Below are 13526 nucleotides of genomic sequence, written 5' to 3' on the forward strand. Positions count from 1 at the left end.
TCTGCCTCAGTTTAACAGAGATTGTATTATTGCTCTGGTCAGAAATGGTGTTCAGGCCCCCCAGGTGTAAGGTATGAATTTCACTGATGGCAAGCAAAGGGCAGTTGTTATTATTCTCCTGTGATACGAAGGAGGTTGAAAAGGTTATTTCATTTTCTAGACATCAGGCTTTGGTGTCCTGCAGAGACGGACGCTGAGGAAACACCGAAACGTGTAATAACAGGCAGCATTAATGTGGCCCCTGTAGATCTGTCATCAGTTGTGTTTTCCACTCATAAATTGCTGTTTTATTATATTTATAATGAACCACTGCTCTCTGTTAACATTTTAGCTGTTTTCAGACTTCTGACTTCTGAGTTTAACCTTTAAACATCTCCTGTTGCTTTTAATGGCCACAAATCTCCGCTGTGTTTTTGTAAATCTCGTGCACAACATCATCTGAATTACATTTTCCTGAATTCTAAACCATTGATTAACCTAAAAATAATTTTTAAAAAGTCACTGAAAGTCCAGCTTGCAGGAAAGATTCCCACAACATTGCCAAACCTTATCTACAATTCCAAACACTTTAAAGAAAACAACTTGATATAATGTAGAAAGGATGTTTTCAGGACATTTCTCATTTCAAATAAATAAATATGTTACTATAAGGTTTAAAGTGAGCTAAGACATAACATTTTCATTGGAGCATTCAAAGTATGTTTGGAGGATGTTCTCAAACCAACTTTCAAATAATGTTTTCCAGATGTTATTGGAGCTTCACAAGACAGAATGTTTTCTATAAAATGTTCCTGTTGTGTGAAATAACAACAAAGGTGGAACATTTTGCCTGCAATGTTCTGAGAATGTTTTGGGGATGTTATTGAGGAACACACTGTAGAATCTATAAAACGTTCCTTCATTGTTACATGAAAACAAAGGAAAGTTTGGAAAATATTTTAAAAGAACATTTTGTGGAATTTCTTTCTATTAAGAGGAATGTTCTGGGAACAAAAAACTAAATGAAAATATTATAGAACTTTGCAGAACTTAATCAGGATGTTTTGTAACAAAAAAAAAATTTCCTGGATGTCTGTCACAGCTGATTACTAAGAATAAACATGTCTACTTGTAAAATGGCATAAAAATCCAGATCCAGGCCCTCAAGATGGGTTTAAAAAATAAAAGGGTTTTATTTTGGTGTGCTAGATGTGTTAAAAAAAAAAAAAAAAAAAACACGAGCACAAATCAGGTTGGATTTTTTCATACTTTTTTTGTCTATAAGTTATCTGCCCTCTTCAGTCATTACTTTCTTTCAAGAGACACCACAGCACAGCCTTCTTCACTTTCTTCCTATATGTTTCCATGCTGCTGTTCTCCTGTTAATTCTTCAGAAATGAGCCTCTTTTCTTGGTTTAATACCCACATTCGTCCTCTTTCCTGTTGCTGTGTCTATTTGAACTACATTCAATCTTCACAGATGACACTTTAACTTTACAAGAGCTAGTTTCATTTTCTAAGTCGTGATTTATGAACATTTTCTTCAGTGCGAGAATAAACCTGCCTCGCCTGTGCAGGGACATAAAATGATGTAAAGATTCACAAACCTCGATAAAACTCCATTATAATGAGTTCTGTGTCTTGGTTAGAGATTTGCTAGTAGCCGTTTTCAGTATTATCGAGTTGAATGTCATAGAAGTACACATTTTATGTGCTTGTACTTTACTTTTCATGAAATGTTCTGCTTCTACTTTCACACTGCTGATGCACTGATGCTTCCATGATAATTATCCAATTATATCATATATGATAACATATCAGTGTGAGGGACCAAGCTGCTACTTTTCCTGTCACACTTTGAGTATTTTTATCAGGTAACACTGAATACTGAATTTTACTTGTATCACAGTCACTTTTGTCGCCACTTAGATTTTCACTTACCAGGAATTAGACATTGTGATTTGGTGCATTACAGTAAAAATGATGAGAAAATTTTTTTAAAAGAATAAAATAAAAAGTCAATATACAGTAAGGGGAGAAAATCCAAGGAGGTTTAATATATATATTTTTTAAAAGTCATTGAAATATATACAGTATGCAGGAATGTGCAAAGGATTCAACTGACAATGTGCAATGATTTGATATGATTGATTTTGATGATTTTTTAAAGTTTATTTCGAACATTTAATTAGTTTCAATTATTTTTTTCAGTGTCTCGGTGTGTTTTAAAGGGTTTGTGTCTTGTTGTCCTGCAGAGGGCGCGCTGCAGCCTATCATCCCACCGGAAGTACAGGCACACACGTGACATCTACCAGGAAGTAAATAAACGGCCTTCCCGCGCAGTTGAATCTGTTTTCTGAAGACGTCCCGGTTCCCAAGAGAATAAATCACAATGGACGAGCTTTATCTGGATAATATTGACGAATTTGTCAACGACCACGATAAAATAGTAGGTTCACTTTTGATACACGGCGTGTCGTAGTGTTTTAAGGTTGTTCTTGTCGAGCTAATGGCGGTTTGTACCGAGGGTTAGCCCGGACATGTTTGGCGGTGGAACTGCGTTCAAAAACCTGCCAGTTTACGGTTGTTCTCATTTCACGACAAAATATGTCTATAGGGGTCGATAATTGTGAAATATCACGGTTTGTTTAGGGTTTTTGATTAAATCGGCTCACGAGCATTGCAGCAAATGACTTTTAAAAACGAAAACAACCCGATTTTTCACAGTTGAGTGGCTTCAGTTGCTGGATTTAACCGCCAGCAGTTCCAAAAGAACAACAATGTAGGATTCAATAAGCTACAGAAGATGTTGGATCACCTGATAGATACCATAAAGAAATGTGCACATTATCCAGGCCAAAAATGAAAACCTGTTGATTATGTTTATTTGAATAGCCAGTAATAGCAAACCTTCTTATTAGTTTTCTTACAGTTGTCATATCTGTGTTTTTTTTTCAATTGCAAAACACAGAACATGGGAAATAAATATAAATAGTAGAGAACAGAGGTGGAACATAAAGGTGCACACAAATAGAGATAAGGGTGGCACTAAAAGGAGTTTACAGGTGGTTTTCAATGCGGTATTGTGTGTATACAACTTTATTCAGTCTGCAGTAATTCTGTCAGTTGTGTTATTCCTGTGACAATAAAAATGTGAATCTAAGCATGAACGTTGTTTACCAGGTCACCTATAAATGGCTGAGTCTCACTCTTGGCATCCATGTCAACACAGCAAAACAGTAAGTGCTCCTGTGTCTTTTATATGCTTTAACGTGCAGAAATGGTAATTTCTTTTTCGAGCAGAGCAACATCAAAGCAAAGGGGGTGGTGTAAAAATGTAGGGGCAGTGGTTAAAAACAAAATGCTTGAATTTAGTCTTGACTCAAAGCAACCTTTTAATCATTTTAAAATGCAATTTACTATCAGCAAAACAGTAAGAAAATAAAACTAAAGTTATGTTTTAGTGTCAGTTTTTATCACTTGGTGTTTCATGTTGCTACAGATATCCCAAAATATTAAACATTTGTTTGATACATGGCCTCAAGGCTGCCTGGTGTAGTAGGTCTGGGAGCATTAGCTGGTTCTCAATGACCTTGTGTAAGTAAATTAATTGTATTTATATAGCATTTTTCACAGATACAAAACCACAAAGTGCTTTACAGTAATAATTAAACTAAAATAATAACAATAAATATAAATTGATAAAACAGGGGAGTAGCAGCTAAAACAGGGTTTCTGCAATGGATTAAAAAGCATTCATAATCATTAGATTGATTTTGTGAAAGTTGAGGCCTTAAATGGCATTAAAAATCATTAAATTTGATTCTCAGTGGCATTAAAAGTTCTTTCTGCAGCTTTCAAGAAAAAACATTTGATAATAATGATATAATAATATGTAATTATAGACTGCGCTTCGTCAGATATGTGCATCTGCGTAAACATGCTGAAGCACTGCGATAATTGTTCCGGCCAGTCAGGTGCAATTCCAAAAACTGCATGTTCGGAAAGTGGCCGGCAGGCTGGACCAGGTGGAGGATAGCTGGAAAATGGGGAAATGTAAATTCCAGCAAAAATGGCTAGAAAACGTGGAATTCAGAGAATGACTACAGCCCGTGGGTGGACAGGGGTGGTTTCTGGATTCAGAAAGAGTGAAATGTAGTGACACTTTTCATATAAAAATCATCTTTTACAAAAAACAAACCTGTGTAATTTGTTGAGTTCACGGTCATGCATTAAAATTTTTACAGTATAGCATTAAAATGGCATTAAAAGGCGTTAAATTTGACTGGCTGATTTCTGCAGAAGCCCTGTAAAATACAGTGCAGTACTGTGAGCTGTAAGAGTAAGCAATGATTGTTTCCTTGATTTCATCATTTTGTTGAATAAATCTTAAAATAACGTTCCTAGAGTTCACAGTGGCAGCTTCAGAGTGTCTTGTGTTGGATCAACAGTCCAACAGGCAAATATATTCACTTTACAGAGAAAAGCATCAATTTCTGACTTTGATGAAGCTAAATTTTAAGAAATTGTAGAGCATTTGCTTGCAAAATAAATTATCAAAGTAGTTGGCAATTAATTTTATGTGGCTTGATTAATAAATCTCTATTTTTGATATTAATTGTAGCCAAATCAATATAGTGTGGTGTAGTATCACTTTAACACGTATAAATTGTTTTCAGAATGCTCTTCCATTACCTGGATCACAAGAGGAAGGAAAGTTCAGCTCAGCTTCACGCCACCTATCTGGTGTCTGGGAAGTTTGTGGACAACGGTCAAACGGTTAGACCTGCTCTGACATTGTTTGTTTCTTCTCTGGGTGCACAAAGCTGTGGTTTTGTTTTGTTTCATTTGACATTCTGTTTGCTTTTTAGAGTCACAAGGTGTCAGTTGTCCGAGAGGAACAGCTGGAAGGTGTGTAAATATTATTTCACAATTTTGTGTGGAAAATTTACCATAAGAGTCATCATTACTGAACACTTTGCTCTTGTATTCTTGAGTTTATTTTGTTCATTTAGGGAAATATCTGTAGTAGAAAAGGCAAGAGTATGTAGCCTCAACTCTTTTCTGTTGCAGATGTCAAAGCCAAGATGAGCTTGATCGTCAGCGTCCACGTCTACAGCGTCCAGAAAGCTTTACTGAAAGACAGCGGGCCTCTTTACAGCGTCGACTATGATGCTGTGAAAGACAATCTGAAGAACTGCAGCAAGTACGTCGATCTTACTGTCGTGTGCTTGAAAGTTTGGCTGAAAAATCTGCACGTAGGAGTAAAAAACATCACTAATAAGTTGTCTTTGGGATTTTGAGTATTTCTTTTCGCCCTGTTTGCAGATACAGTGCGATCCGCTGTGCCACTGCAGTGCCCATGTCTTCTCTGGAGCTGCAGCAGGCGAGAGAAATGCACCGACCTCCTTCACCAGAACCCGAAAACAAAAAGCCTGCCATGAACGGAAATGGGATCCTGGCCTCCAAACCTTCCGCCAAGCCGGCAAAAGGCATCATGGGAATGTTTGCAAATAAATCTACACCTAAGAATCAGGACAGCGGCAGAGAGATAAAGTCTGAGCAGAAAGAAGATGCACCAGTGGTATGATTTTGTGTAGTTTTTGTGTGGTTAACTGTTCTGCAGAGTAGGAAAAGATGTGTATATTTGTGTTTTTGCGTTTTAGGTCGATGCTCCCAAAAGCAGACCAGCCGCAAAAGCCAATCCGATGATGAACTTCTTTGGAAGTCAACCAGCAAGTAAGCAACACTTCCGGTGATGTTTAAGAACATGTTTACTGTATTTGTATTAAACAGGATTGCATGAAAGTGTATATATTCAGTTCACAGACTGCTGCTGTTTGATTTCTGCTTCTGTATGTTGCGTTTTTTCTGCTTCATTGTGTAAAACTGCTGCTCAAAAAAAATGTTTGAATTCTGAAGGTTTCAGGTTTTCTTTAAAACCATGACGATGTGTATCAACTACTTTATTTTAGCTTTACTCACACTATTTGGTGAAAGTGGCCTTATATAGAACTTGACTTTGGACTTACGTTTAGCTACTCTCTGCTGCAACCTTTAAGTCATGGGACGCAGTTTATCACTCTGTATTAAAGTTTATTACTGGCGATATCACTGGTAATTACAGTACTCATCACTGTGAGCTGTAGGTCAGATGGCCCTGCTTGCTGTTTTTTTTAACCCCCTTCCATTACTTCATTGCTGTCTCTTCATGTTGTCGCTTACTAAACGCTCTCAAATGATTGGCTCACTCTGCAAGTCCCAGTTGTTTTTACTGGTCTTGGAAAATCCAGTTTTGCTCACTGTGCAAATGCAACCTAGAACAACACACAAAACAATCTGAAACTTGCGGTATTTTTACCCTTAGGGGAATTAATTTTTTAATTTCATCATATTTTGCCTCTAGCTGTCCTTGTTTTACTTGATTCTTTTTTATTTTTTAAATTCAAATGCTTAAATTGTTCAATTTTCATTGTACTAACTTTGCCTTTTAATATGTTTATATGTCATTCTTATGCAAGTTTTTTTATTTGTATGCCTCCATCTTTTATTTTTTTTTTACTTGCCTGCACTACAAAACAGGTTGAACTGAATTGAACTGAACATGAAGACTAGTAAAACTGTTGTTCAGGAACAAATGTTTTTGTGTTAACCAGCTTAGTTTTCTCTGATTGCTGCTACTGTAGGGAAGTGTTTTAATTTCTCCTCTCTAGCATGTGATAGAGGTAGTGAAGCCAGACAAAAAACTAACCATTTTATAATCTTTATGTTGTGTCAAGGCAGATTCTGACTGTCTATTAGACGTCACTCTGCCTGTCTAGTAATTATGTTTGAAGAGATGCAGACTTTCTTTAAGTTTGGTGTCGTTGTCAGTTAAAATCAACCCGACTGGATGCTGTTACTATAAACTTTTCTGTCAGTGAGATGTAGAAACGAACATAATTGTAACATTTTGACAGTTTTTCTGAAGGTTTCTTTATTTGTGGAGGTGGAGCTTCTTTAAAGAAAAGTGACCCAAGCCACGGTGCACCCAGATTGAATATGGTCACAACTTTTCTGACAAATCGTTCTTCCTCTTTTCTTCAGAAAAACCTGAAAAAAACGTGAAGGAGGAGGAAGCAGCTCAGTCATCTTCCACAGCAGCAGAGAAACAACGTCGGAGTCCACAACCAGAGCAAAAACGAGGCGATGTTGTCGCTGAACCGCAGAAAAATACTAAGAACGACTCCAGGAGGTTTGTTTATATATTGATGTGGGAAATCTGTGACAAATGAGCGGAAATTTTCCTTTCACATTATCAACCTTTCATGATTTTGTGCTCATAAAATGAGATGCAAACAGAGAATATAACATTTCTTGCCTATAAATGTCTTACAAAGATCATTAAAGGTGTTTACTGTTTGTTCACTGTCAAATATATCATTATATTTATTAAAATTATGTATTTGTTTCTCTTCCTTTAAAGCAAAAATAAGCGCATAGAAGATTCTGATAGTGAGGAGGATAAAATGGAGAAGAAAAAGAGACGAAGGATTAAGTTACCTGAACCAGACAGCAGCGATGAAGATGGTACTCATTACTTTATTCTCTTTATTTCCCAGTCATCTTTGTGTTTTGAAAACATAAATGAGCAATTTAAGATAAATAGATAAAGAAAAAGCATAAATAGAGCTGACAATGAATGAAGTTCCCATTTAATGTAGTCCTGTTGTTTACTTTTACAGTAATTCCTGGACCTGCAGTACGAATGTTCAGTCTAACAACTCATCCATCAATTTGTCTTTTCAGAATTAAAATCTTTAAGAATTAGCCTTAGTTTTTCCTTGTTGTAAATGCAGAATATTTAAGTCTTGGGACAAAAAACACAATTATGAAAGTGAGAAATTCCAAAGCCACATTGAAGAGTAGATTGAGGAAACTAATGATTGTTAATTTGTGCAGTTATTCCAGATTCTCCGCCGCAGATGGAAACAAGAGAAGCATCACCGAGTCCTAAAAAGGAAGTCGAGGCTGTTACACATTCATATGTAAGTGTTTTAGTGACATTTTAGTAATAATTGTGAGGTGGATAATGAAAACATCAAATCGATCAATTCTTTTAATAATTTTGTGTCCATTTTATAATTATTTATTGAATAGAGATAGACTGACTAATCAATTTTGAGATGATTGGTATCTTTACCAGATCAGCAGGAGGGCAGCTAACCGCGGCTACTGGCAGCTGGGGCCTGACTAGCAGTTTATAAGGTGTTTTTAATGAATATATATTGATTACAAATATCATTCTCAGTTAAAAAGGCAGAGAAAAACACTATAAACAGAAGCCATTGGTATCTGCTAAGCTAGCGGATCTGAGTTAGCATGTTAAGTGTATGTTAAATCTAAAATTAGCGAGGAATTTTAGGAGTTGAGTTGAGTGATCGTATGTCACAATTCAAAACAAGCAGCTGTACAAAGAGATTTAAAGTCATTAGATGAGCAATGATAGGATGCATTTGCAACAGAGTTTCACAACACGCTTCATGCAGCATCAATACGCTGACTAAACCAGCAGGAGGAGATGCTGACAAATGCTGATGATTTTTCATTCATTTCATTTTTGTGGGGTTTTTGTCACAGATTGTAGTTTTTTGATCACATGTGGACATTTATTTAGTTGATGCACTTTTATTATGTAAAATTAATGCAGACTGAGTGCATGTGTGCTTAGGAAATTAGGACAATGCAGCTTTTAAATGGTACTTTCACATGGAAAATAAACGGCATTATGTTGGCATGATGTATCAGCCATTGGCTGTCCTGTTTTCTCAGTTGGCCAGTGAACAACCCATATCTATCAACCACTTGTTTTTCACACTGAACAATTCTGTTTCTTATTTTATTTATTCTCCTACAGCAGGGGAACTCTGATGGGAAGATAAGAAAGAGGAGACGAGTTCTGAAGTCTCGTACCTTTGTGGACGAAGAAGGGTGCATCGGTATGAGAAACTTGTATTTATTCTACTTCATATTTGTAACTTGCAGTCAATCCAGCAAATATTTAGGTAGAAAACACCTTTAAAAATCTTGATGAGTCAGTTTAGGGCTGTAACTTCAGTCCAACAAAGCGATTGTTTAAAAATAAGAACGTTTTGCAGAAACACAAGAATACATGAAAGTGGATGCATGGTCAACAGTCTGAGAGGGATAAGGACAGAATTAAGATCAGTTTTTAAAATGGGGCTGATGGGCTTGTTAGATGTGGACAGATAGAAAATTGGTCAAAAGTAGTGACATTGAAAGTGAGAATGAAGTGATTCTGACTGCAAGAATACAGAAACAGAGTGAACAGATCTCCCTTATTGAACCTGAACAGAAGTTTCATTATGTAACTGCCTTATGATTTTAACTGATTTAACGCTAACCTGGTGACTATAGTCTCAGTGATGGTCAAAAGTTAAGCAAATGACAACCACAAATCTCAAAACCTCAAGGTGTCATTTTTAGATGGCTTGTTTTGTCCAAGTGACTGTCCAAAAGTAAAATGAAACCTGGAAATGTTCTAGAAATTCTTAATTAACTGTCAAGTATGCAAGTCAGGTATTTATTTCAGCTTTGATTCAGTTTTGTTGTACTTTTGATATCTCTAATTTGCACCTCTGTTGTACTTAATTATATTGAAAGGTGCTTCTGTTTTTTTTTTTTTTTAACCTAAGTATCAATGAGATTCAACAAAAACAGTTCAAATACCTTTTGATATAATGCATTTCACTACACATATGGCACATTTTATCCCCAAAGCCTTAAATTGCAGAAAACAGCAAATTGAACAAATCTTTAAATTCTTAATACTCTGGATTTTGTGCAGTAATTTGTAACTCCAGTTTATTTATTTTCTTCCACAGTCACAGAAAAAGGCTACGAGAGTGAATCTTACTCTGAAACAGAAGATGATTTCCAGCCCACCAAACAAGCTCTGAGAGATCCCTTTAAAGCATCAAGTAGCAAAGACGACGAGAAGAAAAGTCAAAAAAAATCTTCAGCCAGTGCAAATAAAGGAACTAAACAAGCTTCCATTATGGGATTTTTCCAAAAGAAATAATACAAGACAGCGACGGACACAGACAAACATAAAGCACTGCTCTTCTAAAGACCTTTTACTGCAACTGACTCTCACCTGAAACGCATCACTGGAATGAATTAAAGAAACAGACCTCAACATAGACATCAACAAACATTTTATCATTAACTGTTTGCTATTATATACTATACCAGCTGTGAATGCATGTTCTGTTCAATCAATAAACACTGAAAACTGAAACTGAGCCTCTGCTTCTACTTTGATATGTGTTGTTGACAGGATTATTGCAGGTGTGCTAAAAGAAACAAAAGTAAAGAAAGCAATTTAATGGCCACTGTTGAAAATGATGAAATTTGCATGTTTGCTCTGAATTTACCAAATCCTCAGAAGTAGTGACGCACTAGTGTTTACTTCACAACTTTTGTCCTAAAATATGGAATTTAAATTTTTTAGTTTAATATTTTAAATTGTAGATTACAGATTATTACTGCTTCATTTACTGTATCTTTCTACTGGCTCTAAATTAATTGTCTTAAACAAGCAGTGGAAGAACGTTTATACTTTCACTCCAATCAATATAAAATTGATTGGAGTGAAAGTATAAACAAGGATCAAATTTAAATATAATTGCCTCAATTTTATACTTTAGTGAGCGTACTTAATTTCCACTACTACCTAAAATGTAGGATATCAAAATTTATTCACACTGTTGGTAAGTAGAACATTCCAATTTAAATGCAGATTTGAAAATAATGTAATCCTCATTTTGGGTTGTAGATTCAGTTTCAAAATGATAGAATTACCTTCTTTTTTTCACCATCAAACTACACTACATTACCCATGATGCTATTGTATAAACATGACTGAAATTTTTGCAAATTTATTAACCAATGAAATCTCACATTCGTAAGTGTTTTGTAGAAGCTCTCTTGGCAGCTGTTACAGCTTTTAGTCTTCAATCTCTGCAGGTTTTGCACATCTGGATCTGGTCAATTTATCCATTTTTTCCTGGTTATTCCTGTCAGTCTCCGTCAGATTGGATGGGTAACATACTACTGTTCAAAAGTTTGGGGTCACTTAGAAATGTCTTTATTTTTGAAAGAAAAGCATTGTTTTTTCAATGAAGATAACATTAAATTAATCAGAAATACAGTCTAGACATTGTTAATGTGGTAAATGACTATTCTAGCTGGAAACAGCTGATTTTTAATGGAATATCTCCATAGGGGTACAGAGGAACATTTCCAGCAACCATCACTCCTGTGTTCTAATGCTACACTGTGTTAGCTAATGGTGTTGAAAGGCTAATTGATGATTAGAAAACCCTCGTGCAGTTATGTTAGCGCATGAATGAAAGTGAGTTTTCATGGAAAACATGAAATTGTCTGGGTGACCCCAAACTTTTCAACAGTAGTGTATGTGAGCTGCCATTTTCAGGTCTCCCCACAGATGTCTGCTGGGTTTAAATCTGTACTTTGGCTGGAACGCTCAAACGCAGTCCAGAGACTTGACCTACAGTTGTTCTGGTGTTAGCTGTTAGCTTTGGGCTGCTGTTGTTTAGAAAGGTGAACCACCATCCCAGTGTCAGGTTACTGGACCTCTGTGTGTTTTGCTGCATTTATCTTTCCCTGAGTTCTGACCGGTCACCTTGACCTGCTGCTGAGAAACTCCAATAGAATGATGCTGCCACCACCATGCTTCACTGCCGGTATTAGCCAGATCACGAGCAGAGGTTTTCAACTAACATAATGCTTGTAGTTCGGCCCAACCTTCTGATTTTGATCCATCAGACTGAAGAATATTTTTCCTTGTGCTCTCAGAATAACTTTTGTCTAGTTTTTCTACCTAACTGATGAAGCGCTACTAAGATGGTCATCTTTGTTACAGGTTCTCCATCCCTGCAGAAGACTTCAAAAGCTCTCTTAGAGTAACTATTCGTCATGTCTGTGACTACGAATTTTGTAGATCGAGATTATTGATACAAAATACACCGATTAGCCACAACATTAAAAACACCTGCCTAACATTGTGTTGGTCCCCCTTATGTGATCAAAACTGCTCTGAAGCATTGGGCCTGGACCAGAGGACCTCTCAGGGTGTCCTATGGGGTCTGGCACGAGGACGTTGCCAGTGGATCCTTTGGGTGCTCTGGGTTGTCTTGGGATTACACTCGACAATAAATTCACCTTTCACAAGCACACCATGGACATCCAAAAGAGAAGCCACCAGAGACACTCAGCCATCCGTAAACTAAAAGGACTTTATGTTGCTCCCCTTCTCCTTCTGTTGCTGTATCAACGCATCATCCAGTCTATCCTCCTGTACTGCTCCACCTGCTTCTATAACATGCTCTCTGTTACAAACAAAACCAAACTCGTAATTCATAACCACCACAGCCTCCAAAATAATTGAGCTTCCCACACCAAACCTCACAGAATTAAACAACAGGGCCATTACACGAATTGCAATGATAACAGAATAGGACATAACACACCCACTGAACACATATCTTACTGTCCTCCCCTCAGGACATAGAAACAGAACACTGAGATGAAGATGAGCACGACGAGGCAAAAGCCCAATTCCATCTATTATAGTAACCCTTAACAAAAGGCCAAGGTGATCTGGCCAGAGTGAAAACTACACTTATATGATGAACAATGTTTTTGTAGATGATGTGGGGTTTTGTTTGTTTGTTTGGGGTTTTTTGTACTGTCCTGTCAATGTAAACCAAGCGAAATGGTGCGGTGGAAAAGAATTTCCCCACGAGGACAACAAAGTCTAAGTTGTGCAGTGGTGAATCAAACTTGTTCCACTGCATCCTGTCGATGCTTGATCTGAATGGGGTCTTGGAAGTTTGGAGGTCATTAAATATCTTGGGCGATTGTCGTGTCGTTTGATTGGGGTGCATTTTCCTGTGGGGGTAGGCCAGTGACATTTAGGATTTCTATTTGCTTGAGGAAGTGTGCTTGTTCTGGAACGTTTATATGTGTGTCTAAGTCTCATCAACACGGATGCAAAATCCAAGGTTTTCCAGCAGAACACCACATAGTACCAATATGATCAATGCTATTCACTTCACCTGTCAGTGGTTTAATGTTGTGACTGATTGGTGTATAGTGAACAATAAATTAGGATTTTAGATTTTTACCGTAGATCCATCTAAACTAGACCCAGCTGCAACATGAAATGATACCTAAATAAAACATCAATAATTAGATTATTCTGAAATTAGTCATTTTGTATAGTCAATATTTTTAATTTGGCACTTGAAGTACATTTTGATGCAAATTCCTATGTACTTAAATAAGATTTTGAATGTGTGTGACAGTATGTCTACACTGATATTTATACTTTTACTTACAGATTCAGTACTTCTTTCTTCTCTATCCAACTCAGTGATTGTTGCTTTCACCACCTGAGGGCTTTTGTTGATACTTGTACAGACTTTATATTTCACACTTTGAATGATGTGCAGTTTCCCTTA

At 36.6% G+C, this 13526-nt stretch overlaps 1 protein-coding gene across 1 annotated transcript; it reads left to right on the plus strand.

Moving 5' to 3' along the window:
- Positions 1-2274: 2274 nt before the first annotated feature.
- On the plus strand, positions 2275-10279 carry pold3 (polymerase (DNA-directed), delta 3, accessory subunit). The gene is made up of 12 exons (XM_023291705.3): positions 2275-2428; positions 3163-3218; positions 4659-4758; positions 4851-4890; positions 5053-5185; positions 5308-5563; positions 5646-5718; positions 7066-7213; positions 7445-7548; positions 7921-8006; positions 8876-8957; positions 9864-10279. The coding sequence occupies exons 1-12, from the start codon at positions 2372-2374 to the stop codon at positions 10058-10060; spliced, it is 1332 nt and encodes a 443-aa protein (XP_023147473.2). The 5' UTR covers positions 2275-2371; the 3' UTR covers positions 10061-10279.
- The last annotated feature ends 3247 nt before the right edge of the window (positions 10280-13526 follow it).

The sequence above is a fragment of the Amphiprion ocellaris genome, chromosome 10 (assembly GCF_022539595.1).
Source record: "Amphiprion ocellaris isolate individual 3 ecotype Okinawa chromosome 10, ASM2253959v1, whole genome shotgun sequence".
Lineage (NCBI taxonomy): Eukaryota > Metazoa > Chordata > Actinopteri > Pomacentridae > Amphiprion > Amphiprion ocellaris.

Bases quoted from the DNA above. Each gene is read 5' to 3' on its own strand.
- pold3 (XM_023291705.3), top strand. From the start codon at position 2,372: ATGGACGAGCTTTATCTGGATAATATTGACGAATTTGTCAACGACCAC. The intron at 2,429-3,162 runs GTAGGTTCACTT...GTTGTTTACCAG, and splicing joins TCAACGACCACGATAAAATA to GTCACCTATAAATGGCTGAG. The intron at 4,891-5,052 runs GTGTGTAAATAT...TTTCTGTTGCAG, and splicing joins CCGAGAGGAACAGCTGGAAG to ATGTCAAAGCCAAGATGAGC.